Source organism: Embiotoca jacksoni, unplaced genomic scaffold (genome assembly GCF_022577435.1).
Source record: "Embiotoca jacksoni isolate LCO1_2020_lvr unplaced genomic scaffold, fEmbJac1.0.p SCAF_12, whole genome shotgun sequence".
Lineage (NCBI taxonomy): Eukaryota > Metazoa > Chordata > Actinopteri > Embiotocidae > Embiotoca > Embiotoca jacksoni.
The window spans coordinates 17919302-17938271 of record NW_027185252.1 but is presented as its reverse complement, the minus strand read 5'-3'; the positions used below and the strand labels follow the sequence as shown (position 1 = coordinate 17938271).

Sequence of the window (18970 nt, the reverse complement as noted above, 5' to 3'; positions counted from 1 at the left end):
GGTCAGATCAGGTCACTCCCAGTAGCCGGCGTGTTTAACGGTATGAGAAGGCATCCTTCTCATGAAATCTTCCCAAGAAAAATAAAGGCTACAGAAAAAAAGAGATTACAGTCCTCCCAGTGTTTCTGCCCTGTATTAAAAAGAAGTCTTCTCCCTGCTTTCACATTTATTCCTATTGATTCATTCTGTCTGTAGCAGACTTGAGTATTCACGTCTCTTTGTTCCGGTTGTCGAGGGGGGTTTGCCGACAGTGAATTATGAGCTTTTGCTCTGTTTGCAAGGTTGAACAGTGCACAAGGCCCATTTATTTGATAGTCACGCTTTAAATATCTGCACAGAACAGCAATTACAATAACTTCTGTATAGGCATTTGAATAGCTGGAAGCTAAATACAACACTTCTAATCTGAGGCTCTGGATAAATTAATGCTAATGAAACAATGCCCCCTTGATGATAGAGGAGATAAATACAGCTCGACTGATATGTCTGTGCGTCAGATGACGGTGCTCATCTAGAGGGGCTTCATCTTTTTATTGCGGCGAGGTTCCTCATCAGCTCGTAATGTTTGTTGATTTGACGGATGTGTACTTGATTCCATGTGATTTGATTACTCGGTTAGCAGTGGGCCTTGTTTGAACATCGGCCGGTTGAGGTGCTGATTACGAGTGTGACCGTATCTCAAAGCTACTAGCTGAGTGACAGCCACAAGGCACAGCTGAAACACTGATGACCCTCGTTAATGGTGTATGACCATTATCTCTGACTGTCGTCCAGTCCGGAGGTTATTCTGTCCCGCCGCTGTCCCTCTCGCTGTTATCCTGTATGTACGGGCGAGCCGGAGCGGGTTTGATTTGCACACTCACTCCAGTTCTGCTCCGGAGTTGGCGCGGCCACTCAAGGATGATAAAATACAGTGCTGGATGGGAGCTGGGAGCCGGCAGCCGCGGGCTGTTCACTAGAGGATTTTAATTTTGTTTTCCTCTCACTCCCTTCCTCTCCCCTCTTTCCCACATTGTTTGTGCATTCTTGCGTGCACCAGTGTGATTACAACAGGGGAAGGGGAACATTTGCGGGGACATATATCACAGATGGGCCTACAGATTCTGCACTCTCAAAAGCATCAATTAAAACCCAAACGCCTTAAATTTGCATGAATCTAGGAATTATTTGCATGTAGGTTGCATAAGTGTTGTTGCAATTCATCATCATTACCATCACTGAGCGTGTAGCATATCAGAGATCAGCAGTGTACTTGTCCTATTTTATTTTGCAGGCCTGATAACCTTGCACCCACTGTGCCGGTGTGAGATTATGGATCAAGTTTAATTGACTCTGGTAATCTGATTTTGGCATGGGGACGCAGGATCCTGGATTAAAGATGTAACTACAACACAAACAGGGGATCACGGGCATGTTTAGCTGCTGAGGCCGGGCCACAATGGAGGCATGTTCAGACCTAACATGCCAGTGCTAATCCAGATTGGGCTAAAACTAAACTACCCTGTATGGTCATAAAGTTGACTGGCTGTAATGAATTGCACTGTCAGAGTCGCATTGCCCTGCTGCACAGACACGGTAATAAAGTGGCCACAGTGGTGTGATGTGATATGATAGCAATAATGATAATAACTGGAGTGGAGGAATCACATTTGAAGCTGGCTGCTGTTGTCCCCGGGTGACATTCTGCGAGGAAAAGTACAACAGGAAAGAGTTGTTCAGAGCACGCTGCGAGCTACGCCAATAGTCTATCAGTCATCGTGACAGCCAGGTCAGCGAGGGAATTGCAACTTCACCGGCTGTATCTGTTGCACAGCGCAGGGAGATCTATACATAACTTAAATATAGTCCATGTAAAACTCAGGAGGAGTAGACATTGAGAGGCACAGATATATAATTTTGCTTCAGAGAAAGGTCTTCATTGGAAAACAACAACTTCAGGTGAAAAGATATTGTACTTGAGGCAGTGTTCAGTATACTGTACAGTATATTGTGCATTCATCTCAGTTAAGCCTTCCCTTCTGAGCTCTGCAGTTCACCTCACATCACCCCAGGACCACAAACGCTGCTTCTATGGAGCCATATGAACAATTTGTTCAGGGCACCCTGTAGTCCACCTCGCCATTTTTCTCTGGGCCAGTTCATCTGCTGAAAGGGACAGTCTCCCTTCATCCTTCTCCCTTTCTTCCACTGTCTTTTTTCCCCCCAATGTCTGCCTGCTGCACGGCCTTTTTGAACCTTTATTTATCCAGGGGAGGGTTCTGCTGAGCAAGCATGTTCTTTTGCAGCTTTGCCCTTCTTCACTTTTCATACTATGCTGCTGTATACTGTATGTATCCCATAAAATGTCAGTTCCTCCACTTTTGGCCTCTGAGCAGCTGTTCCTTGCACAAGGGATTGTACCTCTGTTGTAGTTGTTGAAGATGGGTTGTTGTGCTTTCACTTTCAGCCAGTCTCCCTGCCAGTCCTCTTCTTCTCAAACCTTTAGGCGACTGCTGTCGTTCTTTAGCTGATCTGGAAGCTGCCAAATCCACCAGCACTTCTGCTTGAAACATTGTTTAGCGCACATCTCTGTGCTAAAGGTCTTCAAGATTAAAGAGTTTTTATTGTCATACGCTTAGTAAACAAGTGGTGACACTCTCATTCTGCGTTTCTTCCGTTTCAGCCAAAAACAAAATAATAAACATATGTATTAAAATGAACAAAAAAAGAGTATATTATATATATATATATATATATATTTATTTATGAGGAAGGCTGTACTGAGCAAATGAAGACATTGACTGATGGTGTGTGTGTGTGTGTGTGTGTGTGTGTGTGTGTGTGTGTGTGTGTGTGTGTGTGATGGTCATTCATTCACAAGTCTGATGGCCGGTGCACAGAAGCTGTTCCTGAGTCTAGTGGTTCATCTCCCTGATGGTAGGAGTGTGAAGAGGTTGTGTTTGGCGAGTGGGTCGTGTCCTCCAGTCTTCACCACCCTCTGGAGAGCTTTGCCAATCTGTACAGAGCAGTTCCCAAACCACCCTGTGGTGTCGGTGCTGAGAGTTCTCTCGATGGTACCCATATAAAGGTTGCTGAGAATTTTAGCTGGTATGCTGAACTCCCTCAGCCTTCTTAGGGCATACAAATGTTGGTTTGACTTCTTTACCATTTGAGACATATTGTGAGACCAGGTGAGATCCTCGCTGAATCCAAAGGTGCTCCCCCTCTCTACCACTGCCCCCCCCCCCCCCACCACCATGTGTAGTGGTGTATGTTGTTCCCTCCCCCGTCTTGGATCAAAATCATTTCTTTAGTCTCCTCGATGTTAAGATAATATTTTTGTCGTGGTACCATGCTGTCAGATCTTCCACCTCCCTTCTCTACACTGTCTCATCACCTCCAGTGATCAGTCCCATTATTGTAGTATCATCAGCGAATTTGATGACACTGCTGGTGGTCTTGGAGGCCACACACTCGTACAAGAAGAAAGTGTAGAGCAGGTGGCCGTGGGGGGCTCCTGTGTTTATGGTTTGAATGCTGGATGTTCAGTTGCTTATTTTGACAGACTCAGATCCTCCTCTTAGAAAGTCCAGGACCCAGTCACAAAGATCTGAGTGTACGGACCTTGTGGTCAGTTGCGACCATGGTCAGTCCTCTGCGGACCTGTTTGGACATAAGCAGAGAGGACTGAAGGTGTCCGCTGTGCCCGTTTTGATGTGTGTCATGACAAACATTGTATGCCATCCACCACAATTGTCGTCAGTGCAAGGGTATTCATTGAGACAGGTGACTGAGCTACTCGGGGAGGTGGATGATCGAGGTTGTCTCGAAACAGGTGGGTACTGTGGCTTGTGAGAGTGACACAAATATGTCTGCAAAGACATCAGCCACCTTGATTGAGGAAGCTGAGTGCCCACCCGGGGATGTTGTCTAGGCCAGCTGCTTGGCGTGAATTGATACTCATCTGGGTCTTGCTCACTTCTGCCAGTTAGACTGTGAATGATGCGCTCCATGCGCTCCCATTACCACAACGCTCCTTTGTGGCTCAGTTCTGAGGGCTTCAAAGTGGGCAAAGAAATCATTCACCTCACCTGGCAGAGTGTGATAGCCGTTGATAGTGATCGGCAGTGTTGTACTAGCAGTCCAGCTTCTGTCTGTATTGTCTCTTTGCTTCCTTGATGGCTGTAGATAGGCCATACCTGACCTCAGTGACCTGTTCCTCAGTGTCCCCAGAGGTAAATGCTGTGGAACAGGTGCGCAGCAAAGACCACATCTCAGTTATTCAAAGGGCTTTTGATGGAATATGTCTGGATGCATTTTTGTGGGTACAGTGTTCTTAGCGCAACTACTCATGTAGCTGGTTACCCCCATAGTGTATTCCTCTAGATCTACAGTACAGTCCTCTTGAATGGCAACAGCTTTAAACACTTCGCAATTAGTTCTGTCAAAACAGTCCTATAGAACCTGATCTGTGTCTTCAGTGCACACTTTAACACAATTCCCCACTGGAGGGGCTGACTTGAGGATTTTTCTAAATGCTGGACATGTGTTTAGACCTTCAGAAGTGAGGGCATGGAGCTGCCTTATAAGGGGCCGTCACCGCTGTCCGGTTCCTTTCAGGATTTCCCTTCGCATTTTCTGGAAATCCTGGACCTGAGCATGACGAGCTTGTTATCGAGAGAACACTCATTCGCTGGCAGTAGGCTGGGTTCCAGTGTCCGGCTATCTCTTGCCTTCAGCCTAGCATGCACCTCTCTTGCCTCTACTCTGCTGTAGTCAATCCTTCCCTTGACTGTGGTTTTCACTCGATGCTGGTGCCACTTGGCCTTAAATAGAGTCTGGTTCCAAAAGCTAATCCAACTCAGACTCCAGTAATGTTTCTCTGCTGCGTGTCAGCACGTATGTCCCTGCACATTTAAAACAACTGTGACGGCTAAAGAACGTAGTAGATAACGCCGGGTGTGGGAGGAGCAAGCAGTGACGTGCTTCAGCAGGCACCATCTTGCATTCGGTGGGTGGCGGAATGTGCTAATATGTTGAATTAGTGCCACATGATGAACAACAGCATTTCACCACGATTTAGTATTGTCACCTTGACGACCAAACTCTCCTAACAAAGAAATACATTCAATTTGGAGGTTTTGAAATACAAAACGACTGATAAAACTTCAGCTCCAGGATCTAAGTTTTCACTTAGGACTGCAATTAATGGACATTTTTATTGACAATTCATTTTTCAATAATTTTTCAAATAACTAATTAAGCATTTGATGTATAAAGTATTGGAAAATAGGGAAGAAATTGCTCATGTTGTCAACCAAAATTGGTGCTGTTTCGTTTAGGATTAAAGGATTGTCAAATTTACTGCAGATTGTTTGGCTGCTGATTAACTAATCAACAAATTGTTTCAACTCTATTTTAAAAAATATATAGTCATCACAGAATAGAAAGAAATTAAAGTGTTGAGTGATTTTCTGATGTAATGATAACAATAATAATACTTTTCTTTCATTCATTTATTTAAAATAATATGTAATCCCTTGACTCATTACTGAAATTGTCTGGTACAGCAGTAAATCCGGACCTCAGCATGCCCCGTATTCAGATGTCCTATCCCGGATCAGATATGAAGACCTCTCCTGGTTGTTCAGCTTTAGTAACACCTGATTTTAAGCTCCTCTGTCAACAGCTCAGCTGAGATGGTGATGTTTATCAGACTTGGTTCGGCTGGGTGCTGGGAACAGTACATTCTGGTGTTAGCAGAGCTTTTAGGCTTTTAATCAGCATCCAATTTGCATAGTGCTAATTCCAAATGTGTTTCAAGTATCAAGTGCATACACTGGGAGACAGTTAACAAATTAGGCATGTACAAAAATGCTGGCATGTGTGCTGGAATTGCTTAATTTTCGTCTGTGGTGTTAATGGACAGTACCGTGGCACACTGCCATGTTAAACAGAAACTGAGATGCTGATTGGAAATCCAAAAGCTTGAAAAGATGGTGGATGATGCCTTAAATTAATGCATGAATTATGAAATACTGTCAATTCTCCTAAAAATTGTTTGTAACTACTAATAGCATTAAAAGTTGCTACTCAGCTAGTGTTGATCAATGCAGTGTCAATATACTACTTAGACACCTCGAAGATGCATGACATTGTATGGATTATGTTAAAAGCAGCTCAGCACACATCTGTGGGCCCGTGAGCTCTATTTGTTGGGTGAGAAGTGGTTAAAGACTCGGCTGGCTATAGACTGACATTCTCAGCCAACATTGTAAGCCCGGTGATGATGATAATATGTCCCAGGAGACCGTTAGACTTCCTCCCTAACACCTAAAGCCATTAAACCGGAGCTGCCATCACTCATCATGTGACACTTAGCATCCCATTTAACCCCTCAATATGCTGAAGCATGTTTTCGTTTTTTCCAATGCAGTAACTGATTCCTCAGGAAATGTTTTTGCTTTGACCTTTAGATAAGTTGAAAAGTTTGTGTGGGATTGCATTTTTCATGATCTAAACTCCTATGAGGTGCTGTTTGCTCTGTAAGTACATAAATCAGCTTACTGACTTGAAAGCTTCAGTTCAGCAGGATTTCTGATGCTTCAGGCCAAGATTTTTTTTTCTTTTTTCGGCAGCATCAATTCATTGAGCTGTAATGAACACTAGTTTTCATTGTCCTCCCATGACGAGGACAATTCTAAATAAATCATCCCCTCAAAGTCTTTAGCAAATTATGTGAAGCTGTTGGAATTTTAATGTTTTTCATGTTGGGGTTTTTCCCCTAAAGGACCTTTTTTTAAATCTATTTTCTGTCCGATATATGTCTAATTGCAGACTTTTCTCCACTTCTTCCCTTCTGTCCAAGCTATAAGCTGCAAAGTTGAATACTGTTTGTCTGTATTTTTAAAAATCTGTGTTCTTGCTGATTTTTCTTCCAACACTTTTCAAAGTTAGCCAATAATAGTTTTTCAGTGATATTATGGTTGGTGTTAAAGCTGTTCTTCTTCATTTCTGTTAAGATCATGACTGTGTTGTCGCTACCAATGACAAACCCACAGAGAATTTTCACCAGAGTCCTAAGTTGGCCCCATCTCTACAGTGCATTTTAGCATCTTACAGCTTAATGTTTTGGTTTAATACCTCCAACTGTTTTCATGTTGTCTCATTCTCTCATCAGTCATCTGCTGTCAGTCAAAAACCTCTGATAAAGCCACTGTAGGCTACCCTGGAGTAAGATAAACAATGCAGTTGTTCATTCAGTGACCTTTCTTACTCTGATAGCTGAAGATTTTTAGTTAAATCATTTAAATAAAACTTTATGTCTATGGTTTAGCTTATTTTTTGTATTTGTCAGTGCCCTCATTGCTACAGGGGATACACTTACAAAGCCACATGGACACAATGCAAACACCTTCAAGTATATTGAATGTTAGGCATGCTGTATGAGCAAAGATTGAATAGACTCAGTGGTGCTGCTGTAGCTCACTGTCTCACATCCTTTCACTGTGAGGTAACCGTGTATGTTCAATGAATGTACGCTACAGTGAGTGTGAGTGATACTCAGCAGCTCAAACTGCTAGAATCAAATCCAACAGGTTCAAGAGTAATGGTGAACTGAAGATCGGTAAAAAGGGCATAAAAGTCACTAAAAACCAGCTTTCATCTTTGATATTAAGTGAGGAATTTTTTTTAAATATCAAGCATTATAAACAGAGTTTGGCGTGTTCATCAAGTCACTTTAGTTCTAGAAGCTGGAAATCCACACCATACAGTTGTGTTTCAGTTCAGTGAGTGGAACTATGTGGTCGGAGCTCTGGTCAAGCACTGAACAATTCAATGAACGATCTTTTAAATGCTCTGATTTGATTCTGAACTTCAAAAAGAGCTTCTTTGCAAATCACTACAAACCATACTAGTAACAAAGTACCAGCAACAGAGTGTTATTGGATGAAGAAGTCAGATACAGAGTGACTACAAGGGTCTATAATCACTGCAGATCATAATGTTTTGGCTCCTCATTGTATGACTTCACTAGGCTCTTGTGAGTTTTTGTTAAAACATATTTTAGTACTTCAGAGGAAATGTATTCTAAATTTAAAGATGACAAAAAACAAGTTAACAAAAAAATGAAAACCAATTTTAAGAATACATCTAATCTAAGGAAAGATAAGTGATATCTGGAAAGTGGCACAACTACATCTGTCGACTAAATAATTTGCATATTTAAAGGTCACATTGCACTCAATTCGATTCACAACTTGAATAAACAACTTCAGCTCACTTTCCTTTTTTAGATACACAGGAAAGGCTTATTAAACTCAGTGATGTGGCTAGACTGAGTGTCTCCTGCTCTGCATCTCTCCAATGTCCCGTACCCGAAAGTTTCCATCTCAGCTCGGGCCATTTTTCCACAACTGTGCTTATAAGTGCTCAGTTGCAGGTCACGACCCCTTCGCGGGCCCTGACAGGCTCGTCAGCCTTCGGGTGATCACGGCCTGAGAATATCCCACTCGGCTACTCACCGAGACAATGATGGAGTCAGACAGCATGTATGTGGATCACTCTCGCAGATGCACACTCACACACAGAGCTGGCGGGGTTATGGAGATAAGGTGTGCTTTATTTAGCAGCGTCGACATGACGGAGGGCGATTGTTGACGTCACCGTTGGCTCCGCACCTGTCTGTGGCACGGGGCGAGGGCGGCCGAGTGCAGGAGGAGTGAACACAGTTTTATCTCTAAAGCTCACAGATACAGTGATAAATTGAAGTAGGAAGAACTGGGAAAGCATTTTCCTTGAGGCATCTTAAAAGTGACACAATGACAATAATGCCAACTAAAATATGTACAAATATTTCAAGGTGTGGCGCATCCCTTCATTATCACTTAATGAACAGTTTTCATAACATTACTTTACAAAAATAAAAAGCAAAGCCAAGCAGAGCGTAAGCTGAGCCACGTGGGGGTAAATTGTACGACTGCTTATGTCGAAGTAAAACTGCACATTTTCATCTCATAATGACGTGTCGAAGTAAAAGCAATTCAATGGAGGTGGCTGCATTTGTGCAAACTGAAATAGCTGCTAATTTACAGGGGAAATAGAAACTGACCTGCACACAGTAGCACCTGTGGAGTTGAAGCCTTGTCGGTCCTCTGTTTAAAAAAGATGGATTTTGGTCTAAAATTCACATCATTTTGGTGATAAAAAGTAAGAATGAAGTGTGGAATTAATACTTTACTTGTATAATACTTTGATAATAATAATCATAATTAGGGGAACTGGCTCAACTTTCCCCAGGCCTTTTGGCAGAAATTACCCCACTCTTGCCATTTTAACAAACTTTTATCATTCAACAGTTTAGAGTTAGCATCATGGTAACAGTGCAGCACTAACACATGAGATTCTTTTAAACTTTTCTGTTATTGTTCAGAAATTAGAATCATGACTCTCTTGAACAGAAAACAAAACAAAAAAATCCAGGGGCCTTTCTCTATCACAGGGTGATTAAATAGATGATTATTCAAAAAAATGTGTGGTCACATGACCAATTTTATCTGTAGTTTCCAAGTAGCAAAGGGTGGCTCAACTTCCCCCGTTCTCCCTGCTGCAAAGTTGCCCGTAGTCTGAGAGTTTTAGGTTGTCACACTGGGAGCTGCAAGAGCTGCAAAAAGTCTGTCTGCAGACTCCTTGTACAATAAATTACAAAGCACATGGACTGTGATGTTGGTAAGGGCTTAATGTCTGTTAGCGATACGTCTTTTAGACACAAAAAGCAACTTTTTTTTCTGTTTGCCTGGCTCCTCTCCATTCTTGTTTTGCTCTTAATGCCGGCAGACTAGGAAGCGTATGCTATTGTTGCATTGAGTCGCCGCGGCTAAGAGTGTCAGCTAAATGCCTGGAATGCAAAATGTAAATGCAAAGGGTGAGTGGGGGAGGAAGAGCATTCGCTCGACAGGGCTGTTACTCTTTTATGCTGATTTGGACAGCGCTCTAACTCGAAGACATTTCCTTGACACTCATTTGTATTTCGCCTGCATATCTCGTCGGCGCAGTATATTGTGCCCGTGCATATGGAGAGCTTTATCATCCCCCGTCTTCAGGTGGATTGTTGGAAACGCTGTCACCGCTCCTGCTCACTGATTGTTTTGTTTTTATGATACTGTATTTATGATGCCTTTTGTCTGATCTCCATTTTGTTTTTTTGTCTTTCTCGTCTTCTACCTCAGGATCTGAAGAAGGTGCTGTCTTTCCCCCCTTACCCTGGGGAGTTTCTGCACCCGGTCGTGTATGCCTGCACGGCGGTCATGTTGCTCTGCCTCTTCGCCTCCATCATCACGTACATAGTGCACCACAGGTAAGCCCCAAAAAAACGCCACCTTGATTCTATTGAAGTTTACATTTAGGCTTTAATCCTCTGCCGCCTGCCGCGTCTTCGTTTCAAATCACACCCATTAACTTCACGTCTACATGTGGATCCAGGATTATGTTACGTTACCTTCATGGTTTGTTTTGGACTCCTCTGTCACAGATCCCGGGCTGACGGTGGTGTGAGTCAGATGCTTTAGGCCTTGCGTAAAGCACTGCAAGCCTGTCTGACTAAGAGGATATAAAACACAAACACAAACGTGTGTGTGTGTGTGTGTGTGTGTGTGTGTGTGTGTGTGTGTGTGTGTGTGTGTGTGTGTGTGTGTGTGTGTGTGCGTGCGTGCGTGCGTGCGTGTGTGTGCATGCGTGCCTGTGTGTACGCTTTTAGACAGCCATAGCAGAAATAGATGCGTCTAATGGATTTCTAAGGGGTACTTAGACCACCTTTGTTCCTTTTATTCCATATGGAGATGAGGACAGTGAATGCACCGTGTGGTTTTGCGCTGTGGCATCTGTCTGCCTTTCCTAGGTTCATCTGCTGTGGATGCTTTTATTAAAGCAGGAGGGAGCCTGACTGGCATATTGTTTCAGCACACCGATTCATCATCTGTTGTTCCTGCGGAGTATCAGTCACTTTATCATGTCCGTGGCATTAATGTGCTATCATTGTAATAGCTTTCCATCCATTTTAATATTAAGGAAGTAGGAAATAACTCAATTGTCACATTTTCAACGGATATTGTTTCATCTTTCGACGATGCACAGTTAACTGATATACTCACATTTAGATTTTATTTATGTTTTCTTTCTGTTCATTCTGTGACTAATGTGTTACATTTATGAAAGTGTACAAAGGCGCTGCAGCGTTTGCAGTTTACATCCATCTGTGGCACCTGGGACGGAGACTGGGCGCGTCCTCCTGCAGTCAGACAGTGATGACAGCATCTGGGGCTCCAAACAGCAGCATCACTTACTGTAATCTTGCTCTGCAGTATTGACGTTTGAGGGGAAAACAGAAAACTGCAATAGATGCAGGAGGCTGCAATATTTTTTGCGAAATTTAATGCAAAAAAATAATGTGCTGCCGTTGTTTATGGGATTTAAAGACATATGAAAAGGGTAAAGGTGAAAATCTACCCAAAAAACCCTCGACCAGGGGACTTGTTTTTGACGTATTAATACAAAAACACATTTCCCCAAAAATCTGTCTTTTTAAAATGAATAAGCAGCAAAAAAAAAATGTACATATAGTGCTGCAAAGAAACAGTTATGAGCATTGATTCTAGCTGATATGTAATAGATACATTAATCAGCTGTTTTACTTGGCTGTCAATCACTTGGAGGAGCAGGAATACCTGTGTTGTAATTTAAAATTTAGTATATTAACTTGCACTTCATTGAAACTTATATTAATATTATGTATAGACATGGCTGGATTTAACTTCTCCGTCTCAACACCATAAAAAATATGTAACAATACAATTCCGAACTGCCATTTACTTTGTTGTTAAACTAATTGCTACTACTCGCCTGGCTCGCCGACTGTCGCTCACAGCTTCAGTTTTCTTCACTGTGAATACAGTCTGGGAACTCGGGTGGTATTAGCGTTTGCACAGCAACTCTGAAGGGCGGAACAATCAGCGACCCCTGTCTCCGGTTGACCGTGTTTGTCCCGCCCCTCCTTTATTGTGATTGGACGACTGGTGACAGAGACGAGTGCACCGGAAAAAAACGCAGAATGTTCAGTGCTCGGTGCAAAATAAACGCTCAGCGCTTTGTCAATCTGCTGCAGTTCATTAAAACAATTTAAAACGTATGCTGTTCTGAGGAAAAGACACTTTGGTGGACACGGGCTGTTGGTAGTAGCAGCGGTGGCAGAGTGTTGGACGGTTTTAGCGCATGCTGATTGGTAAAAATGAACCCAAGGTCTACTCCCAGTAGGACGGAAGAAACGATTATGGAGCGTTGCCAGACCCATATTCACGGAATGAAATTGGGACTGGTTTGCACCAGGCTATGTTACTACACCCTTGAGAACAGAGAGAATGATCAGAAACCAGGGTTAAGTGTCAAAGTCCAACATTGTGTTGAGGTGTTTGGTACAGGATGTGATGTGGTGTTTATATTGGAAACTTCAAACCTGACTGGAATCAAGAAAACACAGTCATTCATCACAAAGTGCTCTTCAGAGCGAGACGACAATAATTCCAGTCCAAACTAGAGTGAGAAAGAGCCCATATTTAAGATATGAAACTGAGTTTTTGTGCTGTCTGCCTCACACGGGAGGTTTGGAGGGGTTTCTCTTTCTACAGCGCTCACATTAACAAACTCCAACACCTCCTCCCCCTCTGCACTTCCCTGTAGGCTCTCCCCTGCAATAAAACGCATCTCTGTTTAGTAACACTTTCAGTTGTGTAGTATCACTCCAGCTGACTGACGGTATCCAAGCCGTGAAGAGCTGGAACTGCGTGTTAAATGGGCAGAATGCAGGAGAGGCACAGTGTGCAGTGTGCATGTCGCAATTTGTCACTTTCTCACTTCAGGTCACAAACACACAAACACACACACAAACACACACACACACACACACACACACACACACACATATGCATAAATATATGTATACGGTATGTGCTGTTTGTCCTTTTTTCCACCAGCGAGATAATCCGAGGCAGAATCTGTGATTATGGGTGCAGTAGTGATGTATGATGTATACGCCAAGCAGAAAACATACTAGTGGGCATCATGTCTTTGAACCCAAAAGGCTTTGAACCCAATTAGCACAGTTTGCATCAGTTGGAAAGCACTGATACCATACAGATACTGCTGAAGACAAAGGAACTTTACACTGATTTCCAGTTACGTTCTAGTAATCAAGTTCATAAACATCTACTCATATTCCTATTAACCACTCTGAACCCCACCACTAGTCAGCAGGTTTGAAAGGCAGGTTTTTGTCACCAAAATGACACCATTAATCAGCCAGGAACTGTAGAAATATAAATTATCGTTCGGTTTTTACATTTCCCTCAGTCCTTAAACTAATCATGTACCCCAAACGCTTCCGTCAGAAAAAATAACCGAATCTAAACCCAACAATATTTAGTCAAAGTCACTTTATTCTGCATGTCTCATTTAAAATTTAGACAAAAATAAAGTGTTTACATGATCCAGATTCTGTAAAAAAAAAAACCACAAAAATTCTGCGCCTCTTAGCACAACTGGGAAGGATTGAATGACTTAGCTGATATCAACAGTGATGTGACAAAAATTCAGTGAATTTTCAACTGAGCTGCAGGCTGGAGCACGATGCGAAATAGGACGGAGAGCAGAGAGCTTTGTTGTGGTTTTAAAAATGTAAATAGTTCAATATATAAAGCATGAAGCCCCCAAAATCTGCGAATTATAGTTACACAAACTGAGAGCAGCCAATACAGTGAGACTTTCTGTTGTACAAATTTATTAAAACAGAAAGACATACTCTAGTCAATGGCCTAAAACAATAGCTGTGTGGATGTAGTCCAATTCCTGATGGGAATTTTGGTCTGGAAATCTTTAATTATTTGTTGCTGATCCAATAATAAGAAGGGGAAAAAAAACAAGAAAAACAAACAAAAAAATCTGTGTATTAGTTTGTTTTACCTTTTCCATACATTTTGTGACAATAATAAGGAAATGCGCATCATAAACATTTATTCAAAGCAAACAAAAACTGCCAGGTGTTTGAAAATGACTGCCATCATGTGTGTTGCCTGGAGGTGACTTTTCAGTACATGAAATTGAATCAGACATTATAGATTTACAAGCAACAAAATGAGAAATTTAAAGCTGCTTTAGTATTTTTTTTTTGTATTATTATAAATCAGATTGATATGTGTAATATGAAAGGGGTCACTTGTAGGACAAATTCACAGAGAATTGACGCACAACTCCGCACTTCCTCTTCAGCTCTCCAGAGCTGTGTAATGCCTTTAAGTTAATTGTTTCACAGCTTACATCCTCATTGTTATGGTTCAGTCTCCCAGCTCTCATCAGCATCGTTTCCAGCTGCACCCAGCAGCTGTTGCCTGGGAGACAGCTCTGATACGCCCACTGCACAAATACCTGCTCAGCACCAAACGTCAGACAGGTGATGGTAGCAGCTTGCTACTGAACATAGCGCCACATTTAGCAGCTAACAAGCCATATATTTCCCTCTGACCTGAGTGGGGACCAAAACAGAGCTATAAATATGAGACTTAAGATTTGTCAGAAACATGACTGAGTCCAAATTAATGCTATTGTTACTCCATGCATAAGGGTTTGCTAACGCTAAGTTTTAAGGTTTGTTTGTGAGAGATTTGTCCCGTCGTAGGACACAGTTCATTGCACTGAACATAAATTATATTATTTGTATTATGTGTTCTTGATTTCAGCCGTATAACCTCATCCTGTCGCTGCCACGTTGCCCTATTTTCTCGATCATAATTAACATGCATCAGTATGCAACCAATTTCATCTCGCCGTGTGCCGTAGCCTGTTGTTTATGGGACTTCAGCAGCATCTTTGGATCGTGGCCGCCACCAATCAAACGGCTGTGCTCAAACTACTCATGGTATAATGTGTTGTATTACATTGTCCATAGCTTTATTGTCCCCTCCATTCTGGCCGAGCGGCGGGTGTGCGGTGAGAGAGCAGATGCAGAGTGCAGCCGGTTTTATTCCCCCTTCGCCTCCGGGAGACGAGGATGTGGAGGGTTTCCAGGTTAATGTACTTGACCCAATGAAAGCTCCGAGCAGAGCCTATGAAAACCCCCTTCCAGGGAGGCCACGAGGCGGCCTGATTTATGTCCTCTTTGCTGGATGGAGTTCAGTACCTGGACCGCGGCAGAGGCACCGACGACAGCAGCTTTAATTCTCCCTCCCTTTTTTGCAGAGCAGCGAAGCCCGGCCCCAGAAACGCCTCACGGCTCACTGCTGAGCCACTGCTTCATCTACAGTTGGCTCACGTGCGGCCGGGGCTCCTCCATTTTGGGGACTGGAGATTTCCAGCACAGGGTTATATAATTTCAAATGGTGACAGTGACTGTACAGCTGAAAAGGAGGGGGCTGACACAGGGAAGTAATTAAAAGAAAAGATGGCCTGCTAATTCACACCAGCTGACACATATGTTGGTCTTTGTCTGACCTTTTTAGCCTATTTTCTAACACTTGGATGGAAAGCAATAACGTGGGTTAAGTGCCCTGCATGAGGCTCCATAGACCCACATATAGCACAAGGTGGACATGAATGCATACATTTACATTGTGAAATCTTCAATTGACCCAGCCAACCAGAAGCAATCTTGTTTTATTCCATCATCAAACCAGCAGAGTGATTCCTATTTGTGAGCACATACTCTTGCGTGTACAGTATGTGTGGCAGTGGGTGTGTGAGAAGGTTGTATACTGAATAACACATTGAGTTCTTATTAAAAATGATGCAAATATGTCTTAGCCTGAGGTCCATGATTCTAAAATATGTATTTATGCAGTTTGTAGCAAGAAGTTAAATTCAAGTCATCCTTTTTTTTATGTTACAGTCCTGTATCATTCAGCGTGTAAGTATCACTTTCTTTCCAGTGTCAGAACATTCCTGTAGATATTTTTCCTCTGAAAGTTCAATCAGATTGAATTTAAAAGCAGTGTGTCACTGAGATCTTTGAATGTTTTTGTTGTTTTGGCTTTTTCACAAAGGAAATCTCACAAGGACGCGTTTGCCTTTTATACAATAATCCACACAGAATGAAATAAAATAATACAAAGAAAAACAGCAATTCACTGTTTTCATTGCTGTTCACTTGCTTTCATAAAAATGAAGAAATATTGAAAAGTAAAAGTGGTGTTCTTTCAATAAATATTTGTAAGTCATTTTTGGTTGTTGTAATTTCATATTTTTAATAAATGACTTTCACCAAAACAGTATTTTCAATTTCGGTTAAATTAGTTGCATTTAAGATTTGAGTTTATGTTGTGTCCCATGGTATGTGTGTCGGCAGATCTCCCAGCATGCACTGGGGCCACAGAACACTTCTAATTCTAATTTCACTTATGCTGATGTGCTGCTCTGCAGTGATTTCAGTGTTCTACAGTTCCATTACTATAATACTGTTGCTCATTAAGAGTGAATGCAGCGAGGCCGTGAGCGAATGTGTGAGCATGGTTGATGATGAATGATTGTGATGTTGCTCCTCAGTTTAAAAACATCATTGCTGTCCCAGTGTGTGCCACTGTGGAGCAGTCAGACACAACACCGGAACAACTCACAAAAAGCCGGGTTTCAAAGTAGAAAATACTAAATTATCCTCTTTTATATAGTAACAACCAATAAATAGACGATTTTAAAGAAATACTTTGCTGCAACTCTGCTGAAGGGTTTACCTTGACGTATTCTATTATTCACCACACATATTGGCAGGGGAGTACGCTTGTTTGTACTCCTCACTCTCTATGAGCAGCATCGCCGGGCTCTCCTGTGGTTGTTAATCTATATGGCAGTAGCAAGGTAAAAGAAAAAAGGTCAATTTAATAAGCCCTTGTAAAAGTCTGGCTTAAATCATAAAGTACATGAGCTGACTGATGGACAGTGTACCTTGAAAACCGAATCTCAATGAGATTTTATGATAAAACACACAACACTTCAGGGTGCGGCATATTCCTGCTAATTATTTTGTTTGTTTGTTTGTTGATCTTTTTTTTTTGGCAGCGCGATCCGCATCAGTCGGAAGGGATGGCATATGCTCCTCAACTTCTGTTTCCACACGGCGCTGACCTTCGCTGTGTTTGCCGGCGGCATCAATCGAATCAAATACCCCATCATCTGTCAAGCAGTAAGTGCATTCCCTGTTTTTATTTCGTCCCACCCCGCAAGCTCTTTCAGAAAATTGATTGTGAATGTCTTTTCAGGTGTCGGGCCAGTGGGCACGGCGTGTGGACGCACACTAACCCCAGCTTTGTTTTGTCTTTCATGCTTCAGCTGCATGCATGACATGGTCACTGTTTTAATATAATGGTGGCAAAATGGGCACTGATGATTCAGGCTTCTTCATCATAGATGCACTCGTTCTCTGCCTCTCTATTGTCTGTCTGTGTCCTCTTTTTGTTGGCTCGGGTTAATGGTGGGCGTCATGTGGCCTACATTTTGTGGACATTGTGGAGAGTGGTAGCATATGAAAGATTTTCTGGTCAAGAGAATTCCATGCAAAAATGGTTTTACGTATCTCTGCTCATTAAATTTGACGTGTGTGTGTGTGTGTGTGTGTGTGTGTGTGTGTGTGTGTGTGTGTGTGTGTGTGTACTCGAGCTTTAACAAATGTCCTGAATACATATCTTTCTTCATAAATACTTGCAAAGCCAATTTTTTTTATATATTTATAAAATACTGGATGAGCATCTTTGTACGCATGCAAGAGATAAACAAAAACAGGACCCTGTCATAGTAAAACAGCATCAGTATGTGTATTACACGCTTCGCCTTGCTTCCGTCTTGCTACATTTTCTTTTAGCACCGTTAGAATGTCAAAAGTTTTGACTTCTCCGGTGAAATGTCTCAACATCTGCAAGAAAAATTTGGTATAGATATTGATGGTTCTCAGAAGATGTATCCTCATCACTTCTTCCAACTTTCTGAGTCAAACAACTCAGCAGCTGGATGTTTTATCAAGAACGAACCATACTGCTTATATAAAAAGCTAATGACATTCCCAGCAACCTCAGCTCACCTGTACTTTGTGTTACATAGCTAATTAGCAAATGTTAGCATATGCACATATTAAACTAAATGGTGAACCTGCTCAACATCAGCATGTTACTGTTGCCATTGTGAGTGCATTAGCATACTGTTATTAGCGTTTCCCTGCAGTTTGCATTTGAGACCAGCATTGTGCCAAAGTAGAGCTTGACAGCGCTCTGAGCATGACTGTACACTCTCGCTGTTGTTTTCTGCACGTTTGTTCGGTTGTCTTTCATTCGGTCGGAGATTAGTTTCACTTTTATTTTCGTTACGCATCATTTCTCCGCTTACACAAAGGCATATGCTTGTGGCTCGTAAAGCAGTCCTCCCCCTTTTGTTTTTAGCCATTCATTTAATGAGAAATGCTCAGCGTTTAGTTTGCAAAATATGAACAGAAAAAAGGACGAATAAAAGGGCTCTGAAGTCTCTCCGAGTCTCCATAACTTTTACTAACTCACAATACCATTTCCCACTGCCCAAGATGATGGATATACCGACGCCAGCCCTATCTAGTGAAGCATTGCGCCGCATCCGTGCAGTTGCACTTTGCAATCATCATACGGTCACATGGGTTGTGCCTCTGTCTGTGCAGCCCACAGACATGAATGAGTGAGCAAAGCTAGTGGAGGGACGTGGAGGTTTGGGATGTCAGGATAGATTGAGAAACAGGTCGGAGAAAAGCTTTTGGGTCTGCTTGCTCGTCACTATTTTTAGGTTTTCATAGAGAAAGAATGGAGGTGGAACAAAGAGGAAGCCCATGAAGTATATTGACATATAATAAACATTATCAAGGAAGTGGGAAAATCAAAGACATTCTTGTTATATTGCCCGTACTGTTATTTGTGTTGGAAATATTAGGTATCACTTTGAAGTG

General features: G+C 42.2%; 1 protein-coding gene across 2 annotated transcripts in view; it reads left to right on the top strand.

Moving 5' to 3' along the window:
* LOC138195635 (adhesion G protein-coupled receptor A1) overlaps positions 1-18970 on the top strand; it is a 172761-nt gene that overhangs the window by 133078 nt on the left and 20713 nt on the right. For both annotated transcript variants that reach the window (XM_069145250.1, XM_069145251.1), the window contains 2 exons: positions 10209-10336; positions 17071-17194. In XM_069145250.1, coding sequence (XP_069001351.1) covers positions 10209-10336; positions 17071-17194 — 252 coding nt within the window. The remainder of the gene's footprint in view (positions 1-10208; positions 10337-17070; positions 17195-18970) is intronic.